The sequence below is a fragment of the Notechis scutatus genome, chromosome 1, assembly GCF_049901735.1.
Source record: "Notechis scutatus isolate UNSWTSFEM ecotype Mainland chromosome 1, rNotScu1.2, whole genome shotgun sequence".
Taxonomy (NCBI): domain Eukaryota; kingdom Metazoa; phylum Chordata; class Lepidosauria; order Squamata; family Elapidae; genus Notechis; species Notechis scutatus.
This window is the reverse complement of record NC_142009.1, coordinates 288,482,981-288,498,447: the sequence shown is the minus strand read 5'-3', so window position 1 is coordinate 288,498,447 and position 15,467 is coordinate 288,482,981. Positions and strand designations below refer to the sequence as shown.

Genomic DNA, 15,467 nt, shown 5'->3' with positions numbered 1-15,467 from the left:
CGTTATGCAGATAAATTAGCACCAAAGTTGAGGAAAATGTGGCCCTTACTCCAGTTTAGGAATGGATATATACCATACTTATTTCCCATGACTTTTAATGCCATTATTTGTATTTTGCATTATATATCTATTTTTACTTATACATATTCTTGAATTAACATTAGTGATACTTTTGTTGTACCTTGTAAACAGCTAAGGCCATTCAGTGTGTGTAAGGTTTACATTTTATAAATAATTAAATAAGAGGCAATATTTTTAACAGAGGTATTCCCTACTGCAAATTTTATTTATAAAGTATACCATTCAGATAAGCCAAATTGCTGTATTAATTTTAATATGCAATCTTATTTATTATATTAGTCATGTAATAATATGTATTATTTATAAAAATCAAACACAAAAAGAATATAGCAGTTAGTAATATCAGATTCCTTTAACATGAGCATTAGATGTATTTCTTTTAGGAAATTGATCACAAAGAAGAGCCACTAATGGAAAAGCTTTCTTTTCCATACCAGTTCTTCAGATTACCATTTGAGATGCTCTGTGCATGGTCTTAAGGAATAGTCATATGGACTAAGGCATTCCTCTAAGTCTTGAAATTTTAAACCAAGTAGACATCATATAGAAGCTTCTCCTGTTTTTTATTTTTAACAAAATCTTCAATATTCTGGTCATCAAGTTTTAATATATAGGTAGTCCTCAGTAACTGCCTCGCTTAGAAACCATTCTTAGTTGTTGATGAGAAAGTAACTTTATTATCAGTCCTTGCATTTATGACCTTCAAAGATCTGTAAAGTAAAAGATAGCTGAAATAAGATCATAACAGTAGCCACATTTTTACTTAGTGACCACTTTGCTTAATAGTAAAGTTGCCATTACTTGTGGTTGCTAAATGAGGACTACGTGTATGTGTACACAGCATCAGGTTAGAACCTGAATGATTGTGAGTTCTAATTTTGCCTTGGGCACAAAACCAGCTGGGTGACCTTGAGCCACTCACTTTTTCTTAGCCCTAGGAAGATGGTAATGACAAACAATTTCTTTAAAACCTTGTCAAGAAAACTGTAGGGATTTGTCCAGATAATCTCCAATTGAAAAAAAAAAGATTTTATGTTGATTGTTTAGTTCCACTTTAGAGTCATGTGTAATTGAGATGGGCAGCTATACAAATGCAATAAATGTATAAATAAGAAACAGTAGAAGCTGGCATAATCTCTGAATGTACAGAATAAAACATGACAGCTCCAAATTTGAATACATACTTGTTATTTATATTTAGTTTAAAGATTCAAAATAAGAAAAACATACATATGACAGGTATATTAGAATGAATTTTAGTTCCTGAGCTCATTTAAAATAATTATTTGATGGAATTTAAAGATATTGCAGTAGAAAAGATTTTGTTCTACAAATTTATGGGGGAAAAAAGTAGTGGAAAACATTTCACAGTGTGCATTCGTATTTGTATTAACATGTATCTTGAGACATTTGTGCTAATATGTATTTTGGCTTACTCTTTAAGAGATTATATGAGGCTTTGTGCTACTAGGAGCATACATTTTAAATCTTCATACAAATGTGCAAGTTTAATTTAAAAAAAAAAACACCTGTCCTGCACTTATATAAAGCCTGTCAGTCATTGATATAATAACTGTGCATTCTATTTTATGAGCTACTTTTAAACAAATCTTAATTTTTGCTTATATACTGTATATAGGTTAAAAAAAGAAACACATGTTCAAAGGCATTTCTTTAATTATAAAAATTCACATTGTCTAAATCATATCTATTTTTTAGGGTAGATTTAATCTGGTAGACACTATATTTGAAATATTTATTAATTTTATATTTAGGTGAGTGTCTTTGGTGCTCAAATATTTATGTTAAAAATACAAATTAACATATTGGATAAAACACTCGATAAATGAAATGTACCCTCAAATTTTGTTCCCATTTAGATGATTACCAAAAAATAATTTTAAAAAATCTAAAAGAGATAGAAAATATAAAAATGCTGTACTGCATAAGAAATAGAAAATATAGTTCTGAAAATGGAAATTCCATAAGACGCTTACAGGAGAAGTTTCTATTCTGTGTTTATTAATTGTGATGTTCCTTTTGTTGAGGAATTAGGTGTTCATGGGTACCACTTTAAAAGCAATCAGGTTAATACAGCAAACATACATTTTAAAACATGCAGAGAATGAAATAAAACTATTTAAGACAGTCCTGCCAAACAATGTTGTCACCTTTTAAATATTAGTAAAGGTAGAGTTTATATAAATTGAGCCATAAGTTTTTGTCATAGAAAATGCCCCGTTTCCATCAATAAATTCTCTTGATGTTGGGGCATATTGTTAACTTGCATCATAAGAAAATAATTTTAGAAATAGGAAATTCTGATTACATTGAATCTACCCTGTTTCTCCAACAATACGGCCTCCCCCAATAGGAAGTCCCAGCATGTTTTATAGGCATGAAATGAAATTAAGCCCCTCGCCCCAAATTAAGACCTATATTAAAACATGCGAAATGGGGGGAAATGGTGGGGGGGCTTGCCGTTAGGAAGTACTTTTGTTGCATACCCGGATATGGTGCTGCCTGCGTTGACCCCGATACGAAGTGCCCCACCAACGCTGAGGTCAACATCCAAGCCATCGCCGCCTGCCCGCCCGAAGATGCATGGGGGGGGGGGAATTAAGTCACCCCCGAAAAGACGGCTTAGCCATTTTTGGGGGGCTCAAAAAAAAATAAGACCCGGCCTTATTATATGAGAAACACGGTAACAGTGAAGGTGAAGGTTTTTAGAAACCTTTATGTCTACACAAGCCTTCTGAATGTAAACAAAGGCTTTTTATAAGTACAGGAAGAGATCTTGTCATCCTCTCCCTAGTCCTTTAATGTAAGTCTTGGCCTATTATTTTGTGGTCATGTTGCTCCATCTCTTTCTTATCTCTTCTTACAGATTCTATTTTCTCAATTAAATCTGTTTTTATCTTTGCTTTTAACATAAACTGTCATAAATAATGATAGCATATGAACCATAGCTTTTGGATGCTTTTTTTCAATCAGGCTCTGTTCTTAGTAATATTGCCAGATAATAGGCGGCAGGAGAGCTTAGAACTGAGGAAATAGCAAATTTTGAGCTGCTACCCAAGTGCCTTTTCTATAGGGATATATAGGATATTTTTAACTTTCTTCTTCCTATCTAGCCCTGGCTGGATCTTGCCCATTTTCAAACACAATCATATTTTCAGTCAGAAGTACATAACTCGGGTCACTGAAAATTTGCTCCCATAATGTGACAGAAAGGGAAATTAAAGTAAAACTATTTAGTTTGTCTTAACCATGCCTGTTTTATCAAGAACACTCTCCATCAAAGGGAAAATGAAATCTTCAGCCAGTCCAAACATGCACCTCAATTATATTGCAGGTTTGGCAAAACAAATGAACTTGAGATTTAAAGTTGTTTTGCCTAGTGCTCTTAAATTAATAGGACTGTAGTGTGTTGCTGTTTTATCTACTAAATAATTACTTGGCACAATAACATATTAGAGTGGTGAGAACATGTGTGATAGTCTATCAGCTTATGATTGCTAATATCTGAAATGGTATGTATTAGCTTATCCGTAGAAGATAAAACTATTTTTGCATAGTTTCCCTAATAAATTAGTTCCTGTTGTCCCATGAAAGCCTTGTTTTATATACTGTTAAAATACACCTTAGCATCTTTATAGATTTGATGATTTCTATTTGTGAAAACTTCATGCATTCAACATTGATTAGCTTGCTTTAAAACATTTTATACATTAACATTATGTCCTTATTTTACAGAGAATTCAGAATCTATTGACCTTAAGCAGTTTTTTGAATTGCATTTTTCACACATATATTACGTGTTTTTTGAAAATTTTGTGACTATTGAAATAAGTCTGAAACAGAAAGGTAAGAACAAAAGTTAACTATATAATCTCCATTTGTAGTCTTGATTTTTGAAATGTATAATTTTTTTGTATAAACAGAATTTATTGAGAAGATTTACCGAAATGTTTCAGTTTACAACTATTTATTGCTATGATTAATCCTACTGATACACATTAACAAGGAACTATTTTATGGCTGTATTAATACATATTAATAAAACATTACTTATGATATGAACTAATGTGATATAAGTGTTGCATTGGTATCATAATGACCAGATTCAGGTTTGTGGTCAGCCATGAAAACTTAATGGATGACTATTAACCATTAACATACTATTAGCTCAGCCTACCTCACGATGATATTGTTGATATAGGGAAAAATAGGAGAGCTGTGTTCTGATTATTGGTTTATCATGCCCTACTTCTATTTTGTACAACTCTAGATAGTATACATAATGCTCTATCCTTTTAACCTTGAACAACTTCTAAAAGAAAGCAGCATATAAATCTTAACAAACTGTGCTCAGTTTTGTAACTGAGCACATTATTGTGGTTTAGCCATCAAAGGTTCTCTCACTCAGTAATTAAAACCTGATAATTTTATTTTTTAAAAACTGATTTGTGAATATCAGTTTGACTTCAGTTTACTTGGTTTCAGTTCCAGTTGTTCAGACAAACAAAAGTTTATTTTTAAACTGGCTTGACTTTCATGTCAGTTTCATTTCAATACAGGTAGTCCTCAACTTATGACCACAGTTGAGTTGCACCCTATTGTATGACTTTTTTTCTGCTTTGTTTTATATATATATTAGCTTATGGGCCATATCAGTGTACAGGTTCAAACACATATTACCAATTTGTTGTTAAGCAAATTACTGCAGTTGTTAAGTGAATCATGCGGTCACTAAGCAAATCTGACTTCCCCCATTGACTTCGTTTGTTGGAAGCAGGCTGGGAAGGTCACAGATGACAATTCCATGACCCCGGGATGCTGCAACCATTATAAATACGTGCCAGTTGCACCTGAATTTTTTATTACATGACCTTGGGGGATGCTGAGACAGCTGTAAATGTGAGCACTGGTCGTAAGTCACTTTTTTCAGTGCCATTGTAACTTTGGATGGTTACTGAGTGTATAAGTTGAGTACTCTCTGTATGAACTTGTTTGATCTATCATTAAAAATTCTTATATCAACAACAGTGGGGGGAAAGAATATTGAAGCAGATGGATGGCAATCAAGAGTTTGCACTTCTTATTTAAAAGCCTAGTCAAAGTTTGTCAACTGAAATGGGTATAGAATTGTATAAACTGAAACTTGATTACAAACTTTATTACAGATATTTTTTATCCATTTGTAGAGATTCTTGCTTTTTCATTTTACCTATGAGGTAGTGGAAAGAACAGCAAGCACCAGAACCTATTTTTGTAGGAGAGGATCAAATGGTTGATATGGATCAGGTCTTGCTGTTCCACCTTTTCCTCTAGATAACTGACAAATCTTACACAGTATATTGTAAGAAAATGTTTTTCTGAATGGAATTCATTATGTCATAGCACTAAGCTTATTTTCATCATTTAATCTAAAGTTGCTGTAACCTACACTTTTCTGTTTAGGTCACAAATCTCAAAGGGAAGAACTAGATGCTATACTTTTTATTTTTGAGGTATGGATATAGAATTATTTCCACTGTATCATGAATATAATTTATTTTTGTGAACTTGTAATATGTTTTCTCAACTTGTAAAAACCCAGAATTTACTCTCTAATAATTCCATGGTTTTTACACTTTAGGTTTTAATTAAGTTCTCTTTCTTTCTCCTCAACATTGACAGAACTCAAATGCCAAACAAAAGAAGGCTGTAGAGAGTGTTATCTTGGAGCATAGTCTAGATCAGTTTAAGACTTGTGGACTTCAACTCCCAGAATTCCTGAGCTAACATGACTGGAGGAGGAATTCTGGGAGTTGAAGTCCACAAGTCTTAAAGCTGTCAAGTTTGAAGACCCCTGGTCTAGACAGTTCTTTTAGGTGAAACAGAAACTTGTGCATTCAAAAATACATCCGATTTACTGCTAATCTTCAAATTTGAACACATGTGAAATTAAATCCTAAGTATTTTATTAAAAATGTGGATATTTGCAAATCAAACCCTCTGTCTTCTATTCATAGGTTTCTTTGTATTACAATAATAATGTGTGTATCATGCGTAGAATTCTATATTCTCATAACTCTAGATAGCATATATACACTTTTTTCCCTGCTTGCAACTTGCTTGAAAAAGTGGAATTTTTATAATTTGAATAATTTGAGTTAAACAATAAATATTGAGTAATAATTTTTGCTTTCAACATATGAAATTATTCAGATTTTTCACAAACGAAAACTCATACTAGTCTGGATTGTCAGTTTGTTTTATCCCCATGGCAGTCATAAATACTTATTGGAGATTGTCAGAGTTTGAGGCCTGAAAGTAGGCAGCTACAATAGATGTATTTGCGCAACATGTTAATATCATTTGTATGCTAATATCCATATTGCCACATATGCCTATATCACAAAATTAATTAGCTATGTCATGGCTAATTAAAGAGCTGAAAAGAATTCATACATCATGACTAAGCATGGGATAAGAGCAAACTGTAATGTGTGCATTCACAATAACCAGAGCAATTTAATGTTTCCTATGAATGCACGTATAAATCTGATCATTCACAAGAGTAGTGCTTTTGTTATATCAAAATATGTATTTTTTAGTTAGTGAAATGGCATTATTAGTTTTTGCAGTTTTTAAGCTGTTCTGTTGAATACTGGGAGGAAAAATTTGTTCAAGTAAAAAAGCTTAATAGAATCTAGAAATAAATCTCTACAATGAAAAGCAGGACATAAATGTCTTAATTGAAATAATAAATATGCAAACTATGGTCTTCAATTAGAGTTTTAGGTGTAGACAGTTATGTATTACATTATTTAATGGGTTTTATTTAATTTTATTACATTGGCTATTTGTTTCCATTCCTAGTGATTATGTCATGATTTGTTTTCATTCTGTTTTATAGAAAATTTTACAACTTCTTCCAGAAAGAATTCACCAGAGATGGCAATTTCACAGTATTGGTATGTATTTGCCTTTGAGTCAGGACTTATTGAATAAGAATTTTTCTGTCCTTGGCTCCTATCTTGAATTTAATGTCAGTGTGATTTAAAAACTTGATTACACTATCATCTTGGCAGGAAAAAGGTTGGCAGTTCTAAGAACTGGAGAGATTTCAGAACGAATGTTCTGAATAATAAATCTTATGTGATTTATTGAAATGATTGTATTCATTAAAGTGATTGAAATGCTAGACATATATTAATCAATATGTAAAGATAAAAGATATTGTCTTAGAGCAAATAATGGGAGCCTGTGACCCTCTAGGTATTATGAACTGCAATCCTAGATTAGGAAAGTTACATGTAACAATAGCTAAAAGGCCATAAATTACCTCTTGATAAGCTTTTATAGGAATGTCTTTTGTAACTAATTGAAATAGGTTAAGAAAGATTCTGTGAGGTCCTTCCTTGGTGTTCTCTCAGCTTGGTTTTTTTTCTTGAAGTTATTTCATTACCAATGCACAGATAATGTTACCTAATTTGATGTATTCTCTTCTATAAGATTGATTCTGTATGAATGGTTATTTATATATGGGTTGTATATCATTTATGTTTATGAATTTAATTCAAATTGCAATCCGAATATTTTATAAAGAATGAACCTGCCGTTGTTATTATTATAATACTGTAATGCCCTTTGTAATGCCCATACAAAGTCTATCAATGCTGCATTTTTTCCTTCACAAAAGATGCATTTTTAAACTGTCAAGAATATACTATTGTGTATATTGTGTTTGTTTGGAAAATAGAGTCATAAAATGATTCAATGGGTAAAAAGGTGATCTTTTGTCACGCCTGGTATATAGCCTATTACCAGTTGGAATTAAGCTCACCAAAAGTAATCTAGAGATTGCCAAGGACTTGTTGAAAAGACTTTATCAAGTCTGACCGAGAACTCTCACAGTTTATCTTAACTGTAAAGGGATGAATATTAACTGTACTGTTTTCTATTTTTCAGGCTTAATTTTAAAGAAATTACTTCACACAGGGAATTCTTTAAAGGTATGCTTAAAATGTTTTAGGTATAAAATCTAAGAACTGGAGACATGGATATTTTTTGAAATACAGCTAATCCATGATTTACAACTATTCATTTAGCAACCATTCCAACTTATTACAACGCTGAAAAAAAGTGACTTGTTGCCATTCCTCACGACTATCATAAAATTCCCATAGTCACATGATCAAAATTCAGATGGTTGGCAACCAGCAGTGTCTTGGGTCATGTGATTGCCATTTGTAACCTTATCAGCTGACTTCTGACAAGCAAAATCAATAGGGGAAGTCAGATTCACTAAATCAGGGGTGTCAAAATCAAGGCCCAGGGGCTTAGATCTGACCCGCGGGTCCGCCCTGGAAACAGTGAAGGACCGGGCCGTGGTGCCTCTGCTGGCAAAAACAAAGCTCGGGGAGGTTGCATGCGGCCCTCCCGAGCTCCATTTTTGTTGGCAGAGGGGTGCAGGAGGCTGTCGCAGATGAAAATGGAGCATGGATGGTCTGTACGCAGCCTCCCTGAGCTCCGTTTTCACTGTCAGAGGGCTGTAGGAAGCCTTTGCAGCAGAAGACGGAGCCTCGAGTGACATCGAGCTGGCACGCCTCCCTCCTCCTCCCGAAATCAAATACAACTCTTATGCAGTCCTCAATGAAATAGAGTTTGACACCCCTGCACTAAATGATTATACAATTCATTTAACAACTACAACGATTCTCTGGTCAATCATGGCAAAAAAGATTGTAATGTGTGACTCACTTAAAAAAACTGCCTTGCTTAGCAATGGAAATTCTGGTTCCAATTCTGGTAGTAAATTGATGACTACTTACAATAAGAACCAGTGGTGGTATTCAGCCGGTTCCCACCGGTTCAGGAGAACCGGTAGCAACAATTTAGCGTGGTCGCCAAACCGGTAGCAACTTCTGGCTGGCCACACCCCTGAACTGGTCACCGCTCACCCCGCCTGCCCGATGCTCGCTCACCCCATCCAACGCTCGCCCCGTCCCACCCAATCACTCCTCACTCCACATTGGGTCCTTGTGGCTTGCCTTTTTAACCTGCCTTCCCACATGGTGCCTGTGCCCCAACTGAGCAGCCCTGATCTTCCTGCTCACAGGTAAGCCTGTGAGTCGCACTAGTCCCCCCACCCCTGGAGCTTGCCTTCCCCTCTCCCACCGTCCTCCAAGCTGGCCGAGGGTCCCCACACCATCACCAGGCTCACTTGGCTGGCTTCGTTGCTGGCATGGCCCCATCCCAGGTGGTGGCGCTGGCTGTGGCCTAGCTAGCTGTTCCTCCCATCCCCGGGCTCACCTGGCAGGACTGGGAGGGTGGGCAGATGTCCCAGGGCTGCACATGATGTGTGCAATTTGCAGCAGCACCAGGACATGGCTCCTGGAGCAGCAGCACAGCTTGTTTTCTTCCTTCTCCCGGGGGATGAGCTGCTTCCAGCCTAGCCTGGCCAGTGGGTGGGCAGGCGGCCAACCCTTGGGGAGTATCTCCACTGCGCTGGGGCTGAGAGGAGCGGCGGAGGTGCCCATGTGCAGCAGCCCCAGTACTTCCACCTGCCCCACCCTCCCAGAATACCACCGCTGCGGCCATTCGCTTTCTTCATTTCATCCCCCTGGACCACCGCCACCACTTTTTCCTTCTCCTGGGGGCGAAAGGAAGAAAAGTGAGGCTGCAGCAGGCTCCGCCCGCCGCCACATGCTCTGGCCACCTCGCTGCCTGCTTCTACCTTCTGGGGGTGAAAGGAAGAAAGGTGTGGCTGCAGCATGCTCTGGCCACCGCCGTTGCCATCGCCACCTGCTTCTTCCTTCTCCCGGGAGAGAAAGGAAGAAAGCGAGTAGCCACAGCAGCTGCATGTGGCAACGGTGGCCAGAGTATGCAGCCGCTATGGCCGCCTGGTTTTTTCATTCCATCGTCCCCTGGGAGAAGGCATAAATCGAGTGGTGGCGGCAGCTGGAGCATGCTGCCTTCTGCCTTCTCCCAGGGGACGGCGGAATGAAGAAAATGCTCCACTCGCCGCCCGCTTTCTGCCTTCTCCTGGGGGATGTGCTGCTTCCAGCCCAGGCTGGCCAGTGGGTGGGTGTTTGGCCCTTGGGAGGCATCTCCGCTGTGTTGGGGTTGAGGGGTGGAAGACGTGCACATGTGCAGCAGCCCCGGTACATCTGCCCACCCTGCCCATCCAGGAATACCGCTGCCGTAGCCATTCGCTTTCTGCCTTCTCCTGGGGGGACGAAATAAAGCGAGTGGCCACGGCATGCTCCAGCCACCGCCACCGCTGCTCATTTTCTGCCTTCTCGCACCATCCCAGTGTGTGTGTGTGTGTGTGTGTGTGTGTGAGAGAGAGAGAGAGAGAGAGAGAGAGAGAGAAAGGTGTGCGTGTGTGAGAGAGAGGGAGGGGTAGGTAATTTACATGCATTCAATGTCTGTAGTCCAGAGCATTTTGCTCTACAAAGGATTGCATTTGGGAAACGTTAAATCAATACTGATTTTCCAGGAGGGATTTGTGAGTAATATGTTAATATTTGCTGGCTCCTGCTTATATTTTCTGTTTAGACTCTTGTTCATGTCTTTGGAAAGACTATTAATGCCAGTACTACAGTAGTTTCTCCCCCTTTAGATCTATAGAGAGAGGGGGGGGGGGGAGGGAGAGAGAGAGAGAGAGAGAGAGAGGGAGGGAGATGTGGCTTCTTGGGCGTGCATTTTGGAGAAGTATGAAGAGAAATGCTAAAAGGGAAATCAGCTTGGGATTAAATTCCAAATGAAATTGGGTCTTCAGGGTAAGGAGACGTGAAGAACTTTGAATTGCAGGTTTCTAAAAAAATTTATTAGGCTATTAATCTCATTTTTTAAATAAGATTTTTAGAAACCTGCAGTTGAAATACTGAAATGGTATAGGGTTTCCCCCAAGGTCCCTTCTAAGCGTTATTCTGTTATTCTAACAACTTTCCCAGGAACTCTAGTCAGATTTTGGCATCCTCAGTTTTCCTGCCTGAGCAGGGGGTTGGACTATAAGACCTCCAAAGTCCCTTTCAACTCTTTTATTCCTCAGCTAAATAGCTAAGAGTCTGAGGATGCCAAAATCGGAGTAGAGGTCCTGGGAAATGTGTCAGAGCAACAGAATAACACTTAGAAAGGACCTTGGGGGGAACCCTATACCATTTCAGAGAAATGATTGTCCAGTCTTTTCTTAAAAACTTCCAGTGATTGAACACCCAGAATGTCTGAAGACAAGCTATTCCACTGGTTAATTGTTCTCACTGTCAGGAAATTTCTCCTTAGTTTTAGGTTGCTTCTCTCTGTGTTCAGTTTCCATCCATTGCTTATTGTTTGCCTTCTGGTGCTTTGGAAAATACATCCCCCCCACTTGCTTCTTTCATCCCCTTAAAGGCCTGTTGCCTATCACACTTGGGCAAAGCATGTGAGCCATTTCCTCCTTTCAGTGGTCCATGAAAGTACATCTGTAGTATGAGATCATAAAGTCAAAAAAAGGTGAACAACGTTTTTACAGAACTGAGGCTGGATATGACAAGGAATGGCTGGGAGGGGAGGAGCCAGGCAAGGCATCCCTTGACGTGAGTGACATTGAGTTGCCCACGCCTACCCAGTCACATGGCCAACAAGCACACCACCCAATCATATCATATCACCAAGCCACGACCATCCAGTCACATGTTCACCAAGCCACACCCACCAAGTAAGCCATGCCCACAGAACCGATAGTAAAAAAATTTGAATCCCATCACTGGTAAGAACTTTGAAAATCTTATTCAAGTTGTCTCATTTAATGTATTGGGAGTATCTCTAATTGTTATTTTAGCACTGGAGTAATACTACTGAAGTATTCAAAGTTATTAAATAAATGTCAAATTTAAACTTTTTTTATTTCGTTATTTAAGATTCGTCGTGAAGGTGTCCGTCTATTCCTCTTATGGTTGCAAGCACTTCAAAATAATTGTAGTAAAGAACAGTTGTGTATGTTTTCTTGTTTAATTCCTGGATTTCCGCCACCACAGTCTGAATATGGTCCTCAGACACTAGATAATCTCATAAACCCTGTTCTAAATGTACAAGAAAGTAAGTATGAAATGTGCATTTCCCCTCCCCCCCCAAAAAAATTTTGTGATGATAGTATAATCCCAAACATATTAACACGTGTAATTCCTAGTTTTTATGATGTTGCACCCTCAGAATTGGTGCTCTATTGCAGTATGTCAGTCGTTATGTAAAGTAAAGGAGTGTATTCCTGTCCCTTCTGAGGGCTGAAACCTCCTCAGTATTCTGGTTCTTTTAAGAAAAAATAAGGACCTCCATGTGTTTCATGTGAACTTTAATTAATGCAAAATATCAACTAGCCAACAGTGACAGGATCATATTATACAGAATACCAGACTCATGTTTGTGCTGTATGATCTGCACAGTTTACTTTTATTTGTTTGCTACTTGGTTTTGATGTAAGCCTGACCATGAACTAACATCAGAAGGCAAATGCCTTCTTATAAATGCACAGAATTTCAGAGGTCAGTTTGTTAAGTGCGGAGGAGAGAGCCTTCACATTGCTTTCAAGTTGTGAATTGTACTTGACTGTACTTACCTCTTGCTTTTAGGAACAGTGTCAGGAGACATGCTATGGTTGGCTTGGTTAACAACAAAATCATTACATTTATCTGAGGCGAGAGAGAGAGACAGAGAGAGACAGAGACAGAGACAGACAGACAGAATTTTTTTCAATATGTACCTCCATCCTTCTGTTGGAACTGAAGTGTGTATGTGAGTGAGTGAGTGTTGTTAATGTTTTGATTGATTCCAAGAATGGAAGGATGGAGGTACATATTAAACAAACAAGCATGAATAGATAATGCTGAATTATGAAATATCTCTCTAATCCAATCCCACAGTCACCCATCAAATATCTGTGCATTGTATACTTTAATTACTCTTAGCTATATTAACTGCTTATTTGAACAGAAAGACAGAACATTACATTAGATAAAATAAGCCTAAGCAAGTAGGACAGCTTTCTCTTTATGTTCCTCAATAAGTGTTATGAAGCATACTATTTCTGATGTTTGTAATCTGTGCATACTTGAGAGAAACTGGGATGGCCCTAATTGTTACAGATTTATAATATACTGAAAATTACGTTTTGTAATTGTCAAAATCATACAATTGAATAATGCTGTATCTAAATAAATTTGATTGTGTGATTATGTATATAAGCTGATAGAAATCAATTTTAGGCTTTTGCCAACTTAATAATATTTATTATTGAACAGCACAAGTGACTGTAGAAGAAATTACTCCACTTGTCCCTCCACAGTCAGGAGATAAAGGACAGGATGATCTGACAAGCTATTTTTTAGAAGCACTTTTAAAATACTTAGTAATTCAGGTAAGTTGGTTATATTGGGGGAGGGATTGGTTTTCCAACATAAACCAAATTAGTAATTGGATAAGATTCAGTTTAATGCAGATATGTTTGTTCTCTAATAAAAGGAGCATATGTTTAGAAGTACTTTTAAGGATTAGGAATTGAAATTTGTTTAAAATTAATAAATTTAATGTATATTATGCACAGTACAATATAAATTCTACAATAACTATTTTTATATTTAATTATTTACTAATCAATCATATTACTTATGTAAATATAGTTTCTTAAAGAGCAATTCTATAAATGAGGAAGGATATCTTTATTTTTTACAATCACTGGTATTAAGATTTCAGGATAATAGTATCCCCCAAAACAGTTTACAAGTTGTATAAACAATTATAAACAAAAGCAATATATATTACAAAAATAAAACTAAACCTTCACAATCCCTCTGACGGGGAAATTGATGGTAGTAATCCTCTTTCCTGCCCCTGGAGTTATCTTTCTGTTTTTTAATTCCTGGAAAAAATGAAATAAAAATCAGAATTTCAACCCCATCACATTGAAAATTCAGTCAAGATGCATCACGCTGAAGAGCTATTACTATATCTTGCTGAAGACCCAGAGATTAAGAAGAAATAAAATCACAAATCTGGTCAGCTTAAAATATGATACTAAAATGCAGAAGGAAACAGATGGAACTGAGCGAAAATAACTATTAATAGCATAGATGATACATTTGAAATATATAATTGCATTATACCTGCTTCTGAAATAGATATAAATAATCCAACATTCATGTTGTAGGTCAAAAGTCTGGAATGGAAGAACAGAGAAAATCAAGAAAGGGGATTTTCATTCTTATTTTCACATTTTAAGAAACATTACTTGCCTTATATTTTCCCAAATATGTGTAAGGAAAACAGCTTGTATAACCCAGTTCTCGGTAAGCATTATTTCAGTGTTTTTAGAAGCATTTTCCTAATTTTAATAGAAATGAAAAACCAATGCCTTACTGATTTGTGTGGCAGGTATCTCATGCAAAATAATATTTTATTAAGTATCACATTCTAAAGGTCAATATTAGCTTGACTTATAAAGAACCACAGGCACCTATCCCATGGTTTTAAGACTGCAGATGGACAAGGAAAGACGCAGCACACAAGTTCCATATTCAGCAAAGAATATTTGAAGAAATTGATTGTGATTAAAAATTTTCTGATTATTTTTAAAAATATTAAAATTAAACGAGAGAGTATTTGCTAAATGCAATTGAAAGAGCTTTCTACTACTGTAAGAAGAAGAAAGGAGACTCATTTCAGGGAAGTGGTTGCACATTGAATGGGTAGTTGCAGAGCTCTGGTTCACAATATTGCATCAGAGGTACAGACTATAGCCCAGTAAGATTTTTGGTGTAATCTTAGAAATCCATGGGCTACTAATGAGTATAGAGTATTCTCTTTAGATCAGTGCAACATTCGTTGTCACTTTTTCCTGTACAGCAGGTGTCATATTTGATTATTGTTGTATGTCCATTAAATCAATAGATTTCCCAAAATTTAACCTTCCCAAATAGAGAAAGATTGGAGAATTAACTCCTTTCTCTATCCTTTCCTCAACAACAGTTAGCATGGCATATCCGACTGGTTTTTCTGCTCTCTAGTTTTATAGTACCTTCTGTCCCTCCTCTCTCTCAACTGCTTTTGTAATCCCAATAAATTAAAATAGAGTAATACTTAGAATATTTGCAGTTGCTTCATTAAGCCTGTTGTCTTTGTAGATCTCTGATGATAAATGGATTGTGATTTTAATCACTGTCTTAAAACATATACAGGAATTACTTTCTGATCCATTGAATTTAATTCTGAGGAAATATAAGACTACTAAATTAAATTAGAAACCCAAAATATTTACTTGGAAATTTGTCATTGATTTCATCTGAATGCAGTCTTAAATGCCTGTATACAATCACAGTTTTCAGCCTTTTATATTATATTTTTCTCACAATATTCAAACT

At 36.6% G+C, this 15,467-nt stretch overlaps 1 protein-coding gene across 8 annotated transcripts in view; it reads left to right on the top strand.

The window, feature by feature from the left end:
- The window catches only part of RALGAPA1 (Ral GTPase activating protein catalytic subunit alpha 1), a 132,151-nt gene that overhangs the window by 2,102 nt on the left and 114,582 nt on the right, over positions 1-15,467 (top strand). For all 8 annotated transcript variants that reach the window (XR_015746774.1, XM_026664490.2, XM_026664487.2 and 5 more), the window contains exons 2-8: positions 3,838-3,948; positions 5,545-5,594; positions 6,986-7,043; positions 8,041-8,084; positions 11,976-12,153; positions 13,353-13,468; positions 14,258-14,396. Coding sequence is in view for 7 of the 8 variants with exons in the window: in XM_026664490.2 (XP_026520275.1) it covers positions 3,838-3,948; positions 5,545-5,594; positions 6,986-7,043; positions 8,041-8,084; positions 11,976-12,153; positions 13,353-13,468; positions 14,258-14,396 (696 nt within the window). In the remaining variant the exon portion in view is untranslated. The remainder of the gene's footprint in view (positions 1-3,837; positions 3,949-5,544; positions 5,595-6,985; positions 7,044-8,040; positions 8,085-11,975; positions 12,154-13,352; positions 13,469-14,257; positions 14,397-15,467) is intronic.